This window comes from Manis javanica, chromosome 5 (genome assembly GCF_040802235.1).
Source record: "Manis javanica isolate MJ-LG chromosome 5, MJ_LKY, whole genome shotgun sequence".
Taxonomy (NCBI): Eukaryota; Metazoa; Chordata; class Mammalia; order Pholidota; family Manidae; genus Manis; species Manis javanica.
In genome coordinates this window covers 154,407,923-154,424,264 of record NC_133160.1, presented here as the reverse complement: position 1 = coordinate 154,424,264, position 16,342 = coordinate 154,407,923, and the positions used below count along the sequence as shown (strand labels likewise).

Below are 16,342 nucleotides of genomic sequence, written 5' to 3'. Positions count from 1 at the left end.
TTACTTACAATTATAGGAGTAGTTTAGGCAGTTTATATTCTTATTACACACCCTAACTATAATAAGCCAGCCTAGAAAAGAAATGATTTACTACTCAGTCCTTATCATTAGAGCAGGGCATTGTAGGAAGCATACTGTATGGGACAACTGAATACCTAATTACAATCCTGTCTCTACCACTAGTTTACTGTGCAACCTTGGTTTGTGCTATTGTAAAATATAACATACATGAAGGCAGGGGCTTCTTTTATGCTGCTATATTCCTAGGACCTATAGTATGCTCTAGAAGTAATTTTTGGATGGATGAATGCATGAATGAGTGGAACTGGATTATGGTTTGTTTTACAGATAATTTAGGAGTTTATGTTAATTAAAAACAGCTTCTAAACAGTATTTGCAGAAGCATTCCAACATGCTTATTCCTGACCAAGCACAATTAAGAAGCATAGTCAGCTGGCAAAAGCACATAGAGAATACTTCTTAACTTGGGGGACACAACACAGAAAACTCAGTACTGATGAGGACAACTCTATAAAAGGACAGAAGGAGTCAACCAGAGATCACATTAAATAAAGCATATAAATACACATGGACGTAAGTGTATATATGCACTCATAAATCATAATGCAGGTATCTTCATGTAGCAAAAAGCCCAAGGGAAAGAAACCTATTTGTTTGGTATTCTAAGATTTTTGGAGAAAGAATTGCTTCCATATTTTAAGAGAAGAAACACCACTAGGTCAGGAGGAATCCCTTGCATACATAGTCTTAGCATAGGTAGCAGTTAGATTTGTATGTCTGGAGTGGCAGTGGGTCGAGAAGAAGGAGAAAATGAAATATGATAGTTGAGGATGGTTAGACCAGCCATTTTGAACATAAAAATATAAACCAAACTTAAGTTTTAGAAGGCAAATAAATTTTCCTTTGTGAAAAGCTGTTGAAAATTGAAGATTAAGTCCAGTGAAACACATTTAGTCTTTGAAATGTATCTAATAAAATTCTATTTATAGCTTTCCTTTAAATATAGTTTTTAAATTTGTATTTCCAGCAATGTTGAGAATGACAGAAGACCACGTGCTTCCGGAGCTGAATAAGGTAGCAAATCGCAGTACGTTTTCCTAAGGTGTAAACATTGCCCTAGTTGAGCTCAGCTTTGCAGTCAGATTGGTACTCTTTTTTAAAGAGCTATTAGTTTATAGGATGTCAGGCTGTAGACTAGATAGACCTTAGTAAACCTTTTTTATTTAAGGAATTTTTTCATTTCACAGAATATTATGGTTATCTAACTTTATAATACTCAGGTTGTGTAAGATTTTATAATCTATGTAACATAGAGTGCTTGCATTCCTTATTTTATTAATTATCTTAAATCATACATGCATTTTTATTTTCCTTGGAAATCAAGTACTTTAGATATTAGTACCTACGTTTATGTCTGGTAAGTGACAGTTTCTTCCTGTCTAAGAATTGTGACAAGTGGAAATGGGATTTCCTCCCAGTAATAATAGGGCAGAATTCCCACTTGATGCTGGTGGCTGTCATCCTCACCCCTGCCTAAACTCTGACTCAGATAGAGTGGTAATTTTGGGCCTGCAAAAATAAGCCTCAGAAATGGGATGAGTAAGAGATTGCCACTCTGCAACTCTTAAACAAAGTAGAACTTTTACTCTAGGTGACTGACCCTGCAAACCAGGGAAGTTCAAGTTAGCTGTTTCTCTGACATCACACTTACCTTTATTTGGGGAGATAAAGTTTGTCATTTGCTGGGAGGGACCTCAATGTGTAATTTTTTGAGGGCTAAAAAAAATAGGTTGGGGTTAAGGCAGGGTCATTGCAAGAAACCTTGTAGTAAGCAACACTGTTAAGTTGCAGCCTTGAACTCGGGTTGAGGTTACTTATTTAGGCTTACTGTTTCCTCTCCTAAAGGAGGGACTCTGCACAGAGTCTTAGCACAAGGTTTATAATAATAAACAGCCTTATTACCATATAGAGTTCTGTGCCTGTTGGGTTAGTTGATTGGAAAATGAATTTAAAATGTTTAATTGTATGCTTCTCAGAGTCCCAGTATTTCATATTTTCACAGTTGCATTCTTTTTTGGATTTCTATTAGTACATCTTTGAAGGAACTTTGCCTCTTTGTCCCATAGCTTTAAGTAGAGAGTAAAGATGTCACATTTCTTATCACATAATATCTCTTTTATTGGGAAACTTTGTTTTATCTTGATTTGTTTTCTTTTTGTTCCATTTTGGTTTTGATAGATGACTCAAAAAGATATCACATTTGTTGCTGAATTTCTTACTGAACATTTCAACGAGGTAGGAAGTCGGTATATCTATAATGCTGTTTTTTGAAAATACTTAAACCTGAGTAATGGTGAACAGTAATCAAATTTAATTCAATTTCATTGACATCCCTAGCCTTATGCTCTTTAAACTATTGAACTAATTAATGGCACTACTTATTTATTAAACCTAAAGCCTATAAATTGAATTTTTGTTTGTATGTTTATCTTATAATCTATAAAAGAAAAAAACTGCCCTAATAGCTCTCTTAAAAAAAGTTTTTGGTTGAAATTTAAGATTTATTTTCTTTTGTGAATTGATTTAAGATTAAACTATGCTTATTCTTTCCAGGCTCCAGACCTTTATAATCGAAAAGGAAAATATTTTAACGTTGAAAAAGTTGGTCAGGTATGGGCTTCAGATTGAGACTGGTTATTACTTTCTAAAAAATTTTTAAAAACTTATGTTAAAACTTTGGCAGTGGTAATCTTTGTTATTCAGAGTTTATGAAAATTATGTAATAAAATGTGAACTTACAGCAGCCTGCTCTTTTAGTAAAATAACCAAGGAGTAGCAGTTTTTAAACATTTGGTCACCAAACCATTTAAATTCTTAATAATTATTAAAGACTCCCAAGAGTTTTTGTTTATGAGGGTTGTATCTACCAACGGTAGATATTAGGTACTAGAAATTAACCAGAATTTTTAAAAAATTATTAAAAATTATTTCAAAATAATAAACCTACCTACCATTACATGTTAATATAAATATTTTTAATGAAAAATAACTAATAAAACAAAAAATATGTAACAAAAATTTAGTGAAGAGTGGCATTGTTCAGTTTTGCAAATCTATTTGATATCTGGCTTAATAGAAGATGGACATATCTGCTTCTTCGACCTGTTGTGATATGTTGTCTTGGTTAATAATATATATAAAGAAAATTGGGCCTCACACTGATGTGTACCTGGAAAGGGTGAAGTATTATAATAGCTTTTTCATGTAATTCTGGATATTCTTTGATGTTACTCCAAGTCTTGACAAGCGATAGTATCTTAAAGGTTAGTTCTAATGTGGAATCTGAAATTACATCACTGAACTTTTCACGTTCTGATACATTAAAGCCTTTCATCTGTCTTATACTTTGAATGGGTCTTTCACCCATGCGTAATTTTGTAATATCATGTGTTGGTCATGTGGAAAATACTGGTTCATTGAGTTATGCAGATCTTCCAAGTGTATCCAATTTGACACTTCTCTTCATACAGTATCCAAAAGTCAGATTTCATGAATATCATCATCAGTCTCATGAGAAAATCTTTAAGTACTATGAAGCTGTCAAGCACACAGTAGATCACAGTTTCCCAAAATTTTAATTTTTGCTTGAATGTTTAAATTTTATCATTGGCAGCAAATACCATCAGTTCTGCCTCAAGTGACAGGCTTACTTGATTTATTCTTAAGAACATATCTGCCAAATATCCAAGTATGAATGATCATAGTTTGCTAGTCATTTTTTCAAGTAAAAATAGAATTCCATTAACAACAAAAAAGTGCTTGGTTTAACTCAAAACCGAAACAGTTCATAAATGCATTTCCTCATGATGACCATCATACTTTGTAGCAAAAGTGCTTTAAGTATACTTCCCAGTTCTGTCACACAGAAAATGAATAAGATTTGTACTTAAGGGTTGAGATTTAAAAAGTTAATATTTCTGAAGCTTGATTAATATAAGTGAAACTATCAACATATGGCAAAGAGAAAACAGTGACCACTAGTATGGTTTGGGGCTACTGCCTTGACTCTTGGCACCAGCAGTTTACCCCCCGTCCCGCTGTGTTTTTGCCCATTAGCACAAGTGTCAATACAGTTGAAAGAGCAAGTAATTGAGATATTCTTATAAAAATAGTACTGACCTCATGGATCACAAAAGGCATGCATTCTGGGGGCTCCCAGGGGCCAGTGAACCATACTTTGAAACTACTGCCTTAGAGTAGATTGACAGTTGATACTTTTAAAATTAATTTATAACATATATATAAAATTGAAATATGCTTCATGGAAAATGGAACACAAAATTTAAACTCAATTTATGGTTTGTACATCTGTAGCATTGTAATCTTTTAGTGGCTTGCAGTCCATTTAGTTGTTTGGCATTTAGCAAATGTTGATCACCTCATTTAAAATAATAGTAATGCAGATTCAGAGGGCTTGGCAGTAAAACATAATAATTTGTTGATTAGAATAATGTTAAATATAAACAGTTTTTGGAGCCTAATTCTTTACTAACCTTGGGCTTTTTATTGTGTGTCTAGTACTTGAAAGATGAAGACGATGACCTTGTGTCTCCCCCTAACACGGAAGGAAATCAGTGGTATGATTTTCTTCAAAATAGCAGCCACCTTAAAGGTATTTCATGAACCAAGTAGATTTTCGCCATGTTTATAGTTATTTGAGACCAATACATCAGCTAATAGTTTTGCTGAACACTTGCTGAATACTTTCCCAAGTTATTTAGGTCTTTTGTATCTGTATTTATATAGAGAAACAGCAAAGTCACAGTAGTCTATGATACTACTGTGACAAAAAACACTCTGAAACTAACTGTGATATACTAAGATTGCCTGTTATTAAGTATTCTTACATTGTCTGTTTTGCACCCTATAAAAGAAATAGGATATGGGAAAGAAAATTATATAGCCTGCTAGTGAGAGAAGTCTGTTTGCCGATTCCAATATGTTAACTTCTAAAAGCATAATGATGCTTACCTGTGTTCTCTGGAGATTCTAGCTTTTTTGTGTACTTGTTAAGCCTTTTATTCTCTAGGATCTTAAAAAATTGATAAAGTAAAACTTTATTTATACAGCATTATTAGGATGAAACACAGAATAACAACCATTAAATATGTCAGAACTTCACATTTTAGATGAAAATATTTTCAAAGCAAGTACTTCTTTGCTTTCTCAAAGAATAAACTAACCACAATTCAGCAATGTCTTAGATCCTTAGAGTAATAACCACATACATGTATTAACTTCCTTTAATGCTGCCAGAAATTTGTGGGGTATGTGCTGTTATCCCCTTTTACTAATGAGGAAACTGACGTTAGGCCCAAGATTACACAAGCTAGTAGGCAATGCAGCTAGGATTCTGTTAACTTCAAAGCCTGAGTTTTTAACTGGACTCAGTAGTAATCTCTGCCACTTGTCTGGTTCTGCTTACCTAGACAGATGAATGGATAGATGGGTGAGGGAGAGAATTCTCTGAGACCCAGCACTTCTGTTATTTCTCTTTTGTTTTAATCTGAGAAGTCCAAATTCTTCCTTCAGAGCAGGACTAATTTTGTGTTACTTAATAGTCTTTAGATTCCCAGAGAGATATAGTGATAGCAGTTAGTTATTAAGTGGAGGGAGAACAAAGGTACAGCTGACTCAACTCATTTACTGTATTTAATCAGGACACCCAAATATAAGAAAAGGTGCCTGGGGAGGGCTGATGGCAGTGTTCCAGGACTGGTGGCACCTGGACCCTGTCACTATTGGGCTAATACTGATCCTGGGAATAATGTTGGGCCAAAAATAATCCCTGTCCTTTTTTTCTCCACATCGTCTGTGGTGGAATAGGACGGCCTAATCTTAGCTACTGGCCTCATGTTTAACCAAGATACACTTCAGATTAACTCCATTTCTTAAATGCTTGAGGTTTTGTTAAGCATGCGAGTTCAGAAAAGCTCATTAATCTCCCAGTTTCTTAGTCTAATGTGAAATAATACTATTACTATGGAACTTCTAAGAAAACTTTAATGGAATTTCTTTGTAGCACTTTGCAAAAATCAAGTGCTAAATACTTCATACATGTACTTTCTTAGGCTGCATGAGAGTCAGTATTGTATAATGGGTAAAAGTCTGTGCCCTGGAAGCTGGACTGCCTGGGTTGGAATCTTTCTCTACTGCCTCCTCGTAGTGTGGCTGAGGACAAGTTGTCTGACCTCTCTATGCCTGTCTTTCTATGATGCCACAGCGTCTGTCACCTGGGCGCTTAAAATGTTGGTATGACAGAAATTCATTTTATCCGCGTAACTCAGACATGCTGTAAGTAAGGGAGGCCTGCGGAGCTCAGTGGAAGAGTGTGGCATGGGTGTCAGACTTGGGTGTGACTCAGAGGCCTAGATCCTTAGTTATTTGCACACTGGACAATTGCAAACCTAGGCCTCACTTTTTTTTTCATCTGTAAATGAGAAAGTATGCTTACTTAGTACAGCTGCTGTAAGCAGTAGAAATAATAGGTTTAAAAAGAACCTAAAATAGTAATGTCAGTAAATGCTAAGTTATGTATTACTTGCTACTGATAAGTAACTTCTTCAAAAGTAAAGAGCTTACTTACACAGCACTAGTTTCTTGTCTCCTGTTTTTGTGTGTAGTATCATACTCTTCCAGAATGTACTGGACTGTTGCTGTCACTCCATTGTGGCAAACAATAGAGAAGAGTGAACTTTATTTCATAAATCATCCCTTTTTTTAGACAGCCAACAGAGGCTTACTGTTGGATTTTCATGGGAAAAATAGAATAGCAAGCTGCAAGAATCAGTTTGAATTCAAGTTTGGTTGATTTTAGTGGACTAGCAACAGGGGGTGACGAAAGGCAGAAGGCCAATAATGGTCATTTTTAGTGGGGTTGTATGAAGGCATAATGAAGTGGCCAGGGAGATTTCTGCCATCCAATAAGCTTTGCAGTTTGGCTATAAGAAGAGGTTATTTTGTCCTGATCATCTGGTTTGCTATGGCATTTTCTTTTTGTTTTTGTCTGAAACCAGAAAGTCCTTTGCTGTTTCCATATTATCCTCGAAAGTCACTGCATTTTGTGAAAAGGCGGATGGAGAACATTATTGATCTGTGCTTGCAAAAACCAGCCGTAAGTTTGAAAGGAATGCATGCCTTTATGTAGAAGGAGGAATATCTGTAATATGTGGCTCACTTGTGTAAATGATCAGCGTCATTAAAATGATCCATATGAAAATAGCCATAATCAACATTGTTGACTAACAAAATGGTGGTTTCATAGGGTTTACCCTAGTAATTCCTCTTATTTAGTTTCTTACATATATTAAAAAATAAGTAAATACAAGATTATTGAAAGTGTTGACATCTTTAGTGTTTTATTTGTTCCAGAACAAACTTCCCATAAATGGTCTAAGTCACAGAGCTAATGTGTCTTTTGGGTACCCCTGAAGGATGGAGGATTGATGCCTGAGGCCAGGGGAAGTGGTTCACAGCAGGCCATGTGTGTATTGCCAAGATCCTTTTCAGTTCAGAAATTTCTCTTTGCTGTTAGGACCGTCATTACAATTTCTTATATGGAAAGTTGGTGATACAGATGATTCTTTACTAGACATGAACAGTGACAGTCACTTACTGTGGAGTATTTGTATGTAAAGGCTCTCACTATTTTTAAATCTTATTTTATTTAGGATGTAATTGGAAAATCAATGAATCAGGCAATCTGTATTCCATTATATAGAGATGCCAGAAGGTAATTCCGTTTACCTTTCGGGTGGTATAATTCAGCAGCCACTTAAATTTTTTCTCACTTCTTTTTCTTTTGTTTTAGTGAGGACTCTACACGTAGATTGTTCAAATTTCCTTTTCTGTAAGTGTGTGTCTTTTCCCCTATTTCATGTGAACAGTCAGTTTTGTTCTGTGCATTGATAGCTAAATATCATGTTTTGACATTATTTTTTTTTCCTTAGATGGAATAATAAAACATCAAATCTACATTATCTTCTTTTTACCATTTTAGAAGATTCACTTTATAAAATGTGCATCTTAAGGAGACATACTGATATTTCCCAGTAAGTATTAATCTGAAGCTTGAGTCAAAGAGACAAGATTCTATTATTTTTGATAATAACACAATTTCCCCTCCCGGTAGGTCAGGGTTTTGTTAAGCTACCTTATGACTTAAGGCTTGTCACTTAACTGCTCTTAGTTTTAGTGTTCACATTATTAAGATGATAATGCCAAATTAGGAAGCCTTATGATCCCACTCATTCTACATTATTTAATTTTGTATGGATATAGTTATTATATGTAGAAGTTAATTTTAGGGTTAGGAAAATACAACTCAGGATTATATAGCTCATGAAATTGTAACAGCTTAAAACAGTATTTTGACTCCTTCTGGAAGGGTTTTTACCTCAGGTTAGCTGTGCCCTTCATTAAGCCAGACGCCTTGCATTATAGAGACTTAGGTCAAGGCTCTGAAAGACAAATCATATTCAGAATGCCAGTAGGATCTTAAATGGTTTTAAAATTGAATTTGAAGTAAACTTTTTGAGACCAACACGTAGCCAAAGAGAAATAATTTGGTTGTTCCAAATGCCCTTAATTTTATAAGGTAGCTAACTGCTTCAGTCACTGACATGTTAGACCAAGTTGTGATTTTAACATTAGGTTCATCTATTTAGGTGTTTAAATTGGTTATCAGTATTCTAGAGAGAGCACAATGGTATTTTGATCTGGGATTTGGTGTTTAGGTAAATGTACTAATGCTGACAATCATGTTTTCAAGCATTTACATTATTGGCTATCCAGGTTTTTCCACAAAGTCTCTTTTTTCCCCCTTCTTTTTCAAGATCTGTAAGTAATGGACTAATTGCTGTTAAATTTGGGAGCTTCACATATGCCACAACTGAAAAAGTGAGAAGAAGGTAAAACTTGAATCTTGCTGGATGAGATTGTATACCTACATAGATTTGTGCATGTGTTTATAAGTGGGGTGATAGGACTATGGTTAGACTCAGTTACAGTGATGATACTTAGAAGGTCTTTATCACTTGCAACATTGGGAGCGGGATTGCTTACATATTTTATACCTAGAGAATGATTCAACTTACAATTGAATAAAAGCTTACTGCCTTGCAGTTATTGATATAGTGAGGTTTCCTATAATGAATACTTCTAAGCTCCTGAGGACGTAACATGGTTCCAAGGGGTAGGTATCTGAAGTTCTTGTTATTACCAACAATAATTTGAGGTGGTATCATTCTCACGGCTCTGGGGTTTTCCTTGGATATAAAAAAGTAACAATACCTAAGCCATCCCTGAGGCTTTATGCGGGAAAGAACTGGCTCTAATCATAGGACGATCTTTTTCTCACTCTCTTTTCCTTACATAAAAGGAAATGATAATGTCTTTGAAATTATTGTGACTTTAAAATCTCACTTAATAAGTAAATCTTATTTTTTTCATTCTAGTTAACTCTGTCTACTCTCTCTATAAAAGGTGTCATTCATTGACTTTTCACAGGCTTAAGGCCTACCATTGATATCAGGAGTTTTCTGTAACTGTAAACCAACACAGATTTTTCTCTTTCTATGATTACCTATTTTAGGGGCTAGTTATATTTATGAATAATCAGGACAATAGGTAACTAGTTTGAGTGCAATCTGATGATGTATTTTAAATGTTAATTGTGTAGAATATCACTTGATTTTTTTAAATTAATTTTTTTGCTTGGTACTAGCACAGTGTTATGCATACAGTATTATCTCAGTGGTCATGATCATCTTTGATACAGCAAAACTTATTTAAATTCTAGCATCTACAGTTGTTTAGATGCACAATTTTATGATGATGAAACTGTAACGGTCGTTCTTAAAGACACTGTAGGACGTGAAGGAAGAGACAGACTCTTGGTCCAGTTGCCACTGTCTTTAGTATATAATAGTGAAGATTCTGCAGAATATCAGTTCACTGGAACTTACTCTAAAAGGTAACTATCTATTAGCTCATCTTCTGATACAACAGCTTAATGCTTTTTAATGTGTATTGTACATTCTAGTTCTTTGGGTATGCTAGATAAGGTTCCTAGGGATAACTCCAAAGTCACCTCAGCAGCAATACTCTTTTATTTTTTATTAAAAACATATTGGCTTCAACAGCTCTTCTATCCCTTTGCTTTAAAGACATATTTGCTGGAATGAGGTGGGAAATTATTTTTAGTGGGGAATGGGGCATCTGTTCTCTTTTCAAAGGTAGCATTAACCCTAATTTATAGTATAATTATTTTAGATGCTTTTTGTAGAATAAATAATTTTAGAATTAATTATTCTAGATACAACTAAAAATACTTAGATGCCTTTAAGATACTTTTGTTTAATTTTAGGTCCTCAGTAACCATGTAGTGAGTAGATGGCCAGTCCAAAGAAACAGTTTTAGTTGAAGATCTAAGTAAGCAGATCTTGTCTCTTATTTAAAAATGTAACTCTTTGAAAGGGAATAGAAACATTACAAGATGATATTCTGCCTATTTGGAATTGCAGTATTTCCATAGAATATAATATCACAGCTGTTTTATATAGTAGCTGATAGAATTATATTGGAATTGGGAATATTGGTGGATATCTAACCCCTAGTTGACGCTGATACCACCCATAATAAACCAAGGAGACGAACCCTTCTCATCCCTGGGTTGCTTTCTCCCTGCCTAGGGTAGACGAACAGTGTGATGCTATCCCCACACGGACCATGCATTTCGAGAAGCACTGGAGGTTACTGGAAAGTATGAAAGCACAGTATGTTGCTGGGAATGGCTTTCGAAAAGTGTCCTGTGTGGTGAGTATTTGCAGATTGCTTATGACTCAGAGTAACAGGAGGAAGTGACTTTTGGATTTGTAAGGTCCTTTAGTGCAAATATTTTGTGCTGCATATGACTTTTACTGATTACGAGTGTAGTGGCCTTAGCTGTTTACCTCACTTGTTCTGAGAAAGCATACCAAGTAATTAATAACAATTCTAGGTTTTAATTATAATGAAGTTGTCACTGTTTTATGTGGAGACCTTTTCAAACACAATGGAGGCTGAATTTGGTGATTTTGATGTAAATTGAAGGAAAATTAACTTCCGTATAAAACCATTCTTTGTTCCAACTTCTGATTTCTAATTCCTTACATATATATATATATATATATATACACACACACAGTATAATTAAGGTACTGATTTAAAAATTCTTGATTTGGCCTTTCTTCTTTAGCTAAGCTCAAATCTCCGTCACGTACGAGTATTTGAAATGGACATAGATGACGAGTGGGAGCTCGATGAGTCTTCAGATGAAGAGGATGAGGCCAGTAATAAGCCTGTAAAAATAAAGGAAGAAGTGTTGTCTGAGTCGGAGACCGAGAACCAAGAGACCAGCGCCACTGCTTTAGCTCCGGAGATAGTCATCAAAGTGGAAAAACTTGACCCTGAGCTAGACTCATAGTACAGCTTACCATTATTTTGTTATGTTCTCATTATGTCAGAAAGGACATAGGACATGGACTAAGATGTGTTGGTCCACTTTTAATTTCTTTTCTATACTAAAGAAATAAATAGTAAATTTTATTTTTTTTTTATTTCATCTGCTCTTAGTGGTATAGTCACTGTGATAGACTTTCTTTTTGCTGAGTTGTCTTTTAATACTGTGCAGAGCTAGTGTTGAAAAAAACCAAATTGAATGTGAAGAAAGAGTTCAGTCTTTTCTTGAAAAGGTGTAGGTATCAGGAATCATTCCTGTATCAGGAAGAAATTACATTTAAACAGTCATTCATCACTGGACGTTTTGATGCATTTAGTATTTCAAAAATGTAGGCATTTATTCCTGTTTTTACTATCTTCCCCTTCTAGTTTGCTTTAGGTCCCCAAAATGCTTTCAAAATTATGTTTTCAAAATAAATTGTACTGACTTACTATAATGCTAAATAAGCCAAAAGATGGATACTGTCTTTATGATCTGAATAGCAAAAACACTGCTTGGTACCTTCTTGATTATCTTTTCTTATTTTGTTACTATATTTGAGCTCTGAATTCTTCAAATCAGCAGTGCTTGGATGTGTCTTCTTTCTCTGTTTAAAATTTGTCAAGGACATAGAGTAGACTGTGTGTTCGGTTCTTTGGGACCATGAGAAATATGAATCAACTAAACAAAATTTAGCATTAGAGCAAACACTCTTTCCTAAAGTAGAGTAGTGGCCTCATGTGACTCTGAAAGAGTTTCCATTTTATATATGAATCCCAATATCAGTTCACTGATAAATGAAAGAATCACTTCTTAAAGCTTTAAATGTCTTCAGAACCAAAGATACACTATAAGCAGGTGAGCAGGCAGCTGTAGGACTCTGTCATTTGTCTGTTGCTTCAGGTAAGTAGCTGCTAACTCTTGGATTTGAGGTACATCACTCTTCAGATATTCTCGGTACCACAGCTGCTCTGAGCTTGTCAGTTTTGAAGGGTATATTGAAGAGAAGCCACTGTTGTGTGTATGAGCTTGGGGTTTAGGACTGTGATCTTCAGAAGACCTATTGTGCTATCCTGCAGCCTTGCACATAGCAGGCCTTAAACTCGGTTAATATGTAATTTATGTGAAAGTTTATTGGTGGGTGGTCAATGTCCATGGCATATGCAGAATATCCTGAATTAGTCTTTGTGAGCAAGAAAGGTGAACTGTCAGACATTGATGGAGAGATTATAGGTAGAATGTATGGAGAGCATTCTAGAGTGAACACATTATGCAAATTTACTGCATGGCATTTAAATAACTGGTGCATTTTAGGGACAAGTAATTACAGCTTGTTCTTAGAATGAATTACAGTTTCACAATAAGCGACCAGTTCTTTTTTAGATAGTAATCTGTCCATGTGACTTCAGTAGTAAATGTATTAAGATTTTTGAGAAGTGCACACTTGCTTTCTGGGTTCCACCATAGGGATTGAAACAGAGACTGCTAGACTGCACTTCTTTTGAACCAGGGATCAATAATAGTTGTGTTGATGTACTAGGCATCCCTTTGAGTTAGATTAATAATGCAAATCATTCCTAATTTTAGGGGGGTTTTTTCCTTAATGCTCTTAATGTATGTGATATGTCAAATATTTAGGAACTGTATATTAAGGTGGAAAAGCTTAAATTGATATCTGAATCTCAAAGTTTTAATAAGTATAGAGCAGTAATTTTCTGTTTAACATGTTTTTAGGTATATGCTGTAATTTCCACAGCATTAAAACTTTTGCTTTTAATATTTAGGACCAGTTTGATCATTATAGACTATCATTTTATTCCTAGTATATTTAGTAACAGATACTGAAATTGAGATTTGAATTTAATGAGTGGCAGGTAAACTGGGTACATGGAGGACTGTGGGCAGTGGAATGCCCCCAGGTATTGGCTGTGTGTGGCACTCTGGGCTCTGACCTTTATGCAGTGGGGATAATTGAGTGCCTGTCTCAGAGTTTGAGGACTATATGAGGGGTGTTTGTAGAAAATTGTAGTTGATACATAGGAGACACCTGGTAAAGATGAGCACTTCATATTACAATATTCTGTGCTGTTCTTTCCCAGAATAAACTGTGTTGATTTTTTTTTAGAAATTTAAGTAGCCTTTTTTTTTTTGCCAGACTTAATATTGACTGTGGCAATAGTCTTTCCAATTCTCTGGCTTTGTGGTTCTTTTCCTTTTGTTCTTGATTTTTTTCCCACAACAAAACTTTTACACTCAGTAAAATGCTAAAACATTGCATCTCCTTTATTCAGAGCAATTGGATGTAAGTGCGAAGAAAACTATTATGGTATAGCCTTGACTTCATGACACCATAATGAGGGAATGTATATGTACTTTTTTTGAGTTAATGTCAGTACTTGAAGTCCTGTAAGAAGGAAGGTGCTAAGTACCTATTTTTAGGGGATGCTGTAACGGAAATGGATTGCATGATTTCAGGTGCAGATTTATCTCTTTGGTACTTCTTGAAGTTGTGACGATGTATAGACTGTGTTTATTAGAACCTACGTTTGTCCACCTACAATGACTGATGGAATTTTTAGTTCTTAGCAGAGGGAGATGATACTCAGGATTCTAAGTCAAGGCCACAGAAACCTTATCATGTGAGAGCAAGTAGATCAGAGCAGAAAATAGTTTTTGAACTCTAATGAGGAACATTCAGAAATTCTCAATTGTTAAACAGTTAGTTGTAAGAAATGTTAATATGGTAAATAGTTCACTTCTGGGTGAATTAGAACAGGGTTTACTGTGAAGCACATCACTGCTAGAATTGCCCTGGCTGGCGATGAACATGCAAATTTATGGGTGCCACCAAGCTCACTGAATCAGAAACCAAAGGCCTGCATTTCTAACCAGCCCACCTGATCTTATAGCCTATGAAGGTTAAGAGCCATTATTTTCTATGGAAGCTATTTTTTGGTAATTAATGTTTACCACTTTTTATTTAGCTGTAAGGTTAAAAGCTGCTCCCTTAGATGCATTGAAAATTGATGTATTTTTTTCTTTAAAAATGATCTTAAGTGATTGTTAATTTCATATGCAAGATACTCACACTTCCATAAGTCTGTTTAAATGATGGTGGCCCTAATTGCACCCTGGTTCTATGCACTGCAGCATGCAGAAATGAATCTTGTAAGGCTGCATTTCACCCTTAAGAAGGTCATGTTTGGCTGAGTGGTCACTGCTCGGGCCGGGCAGGTTGGTAATAATAGGCCATTACCGCTCATCAAGGTCACCTTTTCCTCTGGTATGTGCAGTCAGAATGAATACACAGAATGCTGTATGGTTACCGCTGTATAGATGATAAATCTGTCCTGGGACGTGACTAAATGACACTTGTGTTTACTGACCTGATAGATGTTTTAAAGGTTAAAACAAGACGAGTTTGTAGTTTGTGTTGCCTGTTCTCTGACTTCAGTGTTCTCATACACTCCCCAACCCCAGCCCCCAGCCAGACTGGAAACTTGAACTATTTTCATTCATTTCAGAATTACTGATTTCTATTTCAGATCGAACATTATTTTAAATTGCATTTTTTCCACTGTTCAGATAGAACTGAATATTTTGGACCCTAGCTACATACTATAAACTCTACTAGTGATTGTCAACATATTAAGAGATACTGCCAAACTTTCTAAGATTAATAACATTCTACTTTCCTCCTTCCTTTCCACCACTTATTTTGCCTTGCCCAGCTATGGTAGGAAGAGGTGAGAAGGATAAAAAACCTAGTATGGTTTGCCCTCTTGGGATGTAAAGTCAAGATCTCCAGGTAGCAGAGTGTGGATCTTGAAGGGACTGAGACCACTGTGGGGCCCTACAAGGTATAGGGCCCTTTTTCTCCCTGCTAGAGAAGGAGCCATCAAAGGAGACTGGGAAAGACTGGTCCAACTGCAGAAGGAGACCCAGGTGACTGGTTTAGTGGAAACCCACTTGGGAGCAGTCAGCCATGTCAGCAGTGGAGAAAAGGACTGTCGGAGAATTGCTATTATCTCTAAAACACTGCAAGTGAATGATGGTTCCATCTAGAGCCACTTTCCATGTCAGCATGTTCTCCAGGGCTCTGTGGGCTCTGCCCCTGTGCTCTTCCCCAGCATTCCAGGGCTTCCCCGATGCCTTGCTTATATTGCTTTTCTTTCCATTTCCTGAGAACTTAGTTCTTTCCTGCCCCAGGGCTTTGGGACATGCTCTTACCAGGAATGTCCTTTCCCTAACCCTTCACTGGATTAATTCTTACTTTTATTAATTTCTCAGCTAAATGTCTCTTCCTCAGAAAAATGTTATTTTAGGAATCTCTTACTGACCCTTTCCTTTGGTATCATCTGTCACAATTTGTGCTTATGTATTCATTTGGTGCTTATTTTAATGCCTGAATTAGGTTATAAACCCAGAGATCATGTCTATTTACCTCTCTGTACCATAGTGCTTACCATAGTGCCTGGCACATAGTAGGTACTCAATATTTGGATTACCAAATAGTATACTGTAAAATGGGACGTGGTGCAGAATGAAAATACTAAGCCAACACGTAAGCCCAGATAGGGTCTTCAGCTCTAGGTTGGTACTTACACCTGAGGGACTATGAGAGGCCATGGGGAGTGGGGTTCCATTTGGATTCAGTGTCGACACGGGACTCCGCAGCCCTCCCGTGGGCCAGGGAAGGGGGTCATGTGGCTGCTGTCCTGCCAAATCTGGTCTTGAGTGCTCTGCGGATTGGATTGCCGCAGAGTGGGGAGGCGGCTGGAC

At 36.0% G+C, this 16,342-nt stretch overlaps 1 protein-coding gene across 1 annotated transcript in view; it reads left to right on the top strand.

Moving 5' to 3' along the window:
- The window catches only part of ANAPC4 (anaphase promoting complex subunit 4), a 32,983-nt gene extending 20,902 nt beyond the window's left edge, over nt 1-12,081 (top strand). The window contains exons 17-28 of the mRNA XM_017677743.3: nt 1,049-1,095; nt 2,260-2,316; nt 2,635-2,691; nt 4,600-4,693; nt 7,098-7,195; nt 7,752-7,813; nt 7,892-7,930; nt 8,031-8,132; nt 8,916-8,990; nt 9,881-10,054; nt 10,773-10,896; nt 11,318-12,081. Coding sequence (XP_017533232.1) covers nt 1,049-1,095; nt 2,260-2,316; nt 2,635-2,691; nt 4,600-4,693; nt 7,098-7,195; nt 7,752-7,813; nt 7,892-7,930; nt 8,031-8,132; nt 8,916-8,990; nt 9,881-10,054; nt 10,773-10,896; nt 11,318-11,545 — 1,157 coding nt within the window. The 3' untranslated portion in view covers nt 11,546-12,081. The remainder of the gene's footprint in view (nt 1-1,048; nt 1,096-2,259; nt 2,317-2,634; nt 2,692-4,599; nt 4,694-7,097; nt 7,196-7,751; nt 7,814-7,891; nt 7,931-8,030; nt 8,133-8,915; nt 8,991-9,880; nt 10,055-10,772; nt 10,897-11,317) is intronic.
- The last annotated feature ends 4,261 nt before the right edge of the window (nt 12,082-16,342 follow it).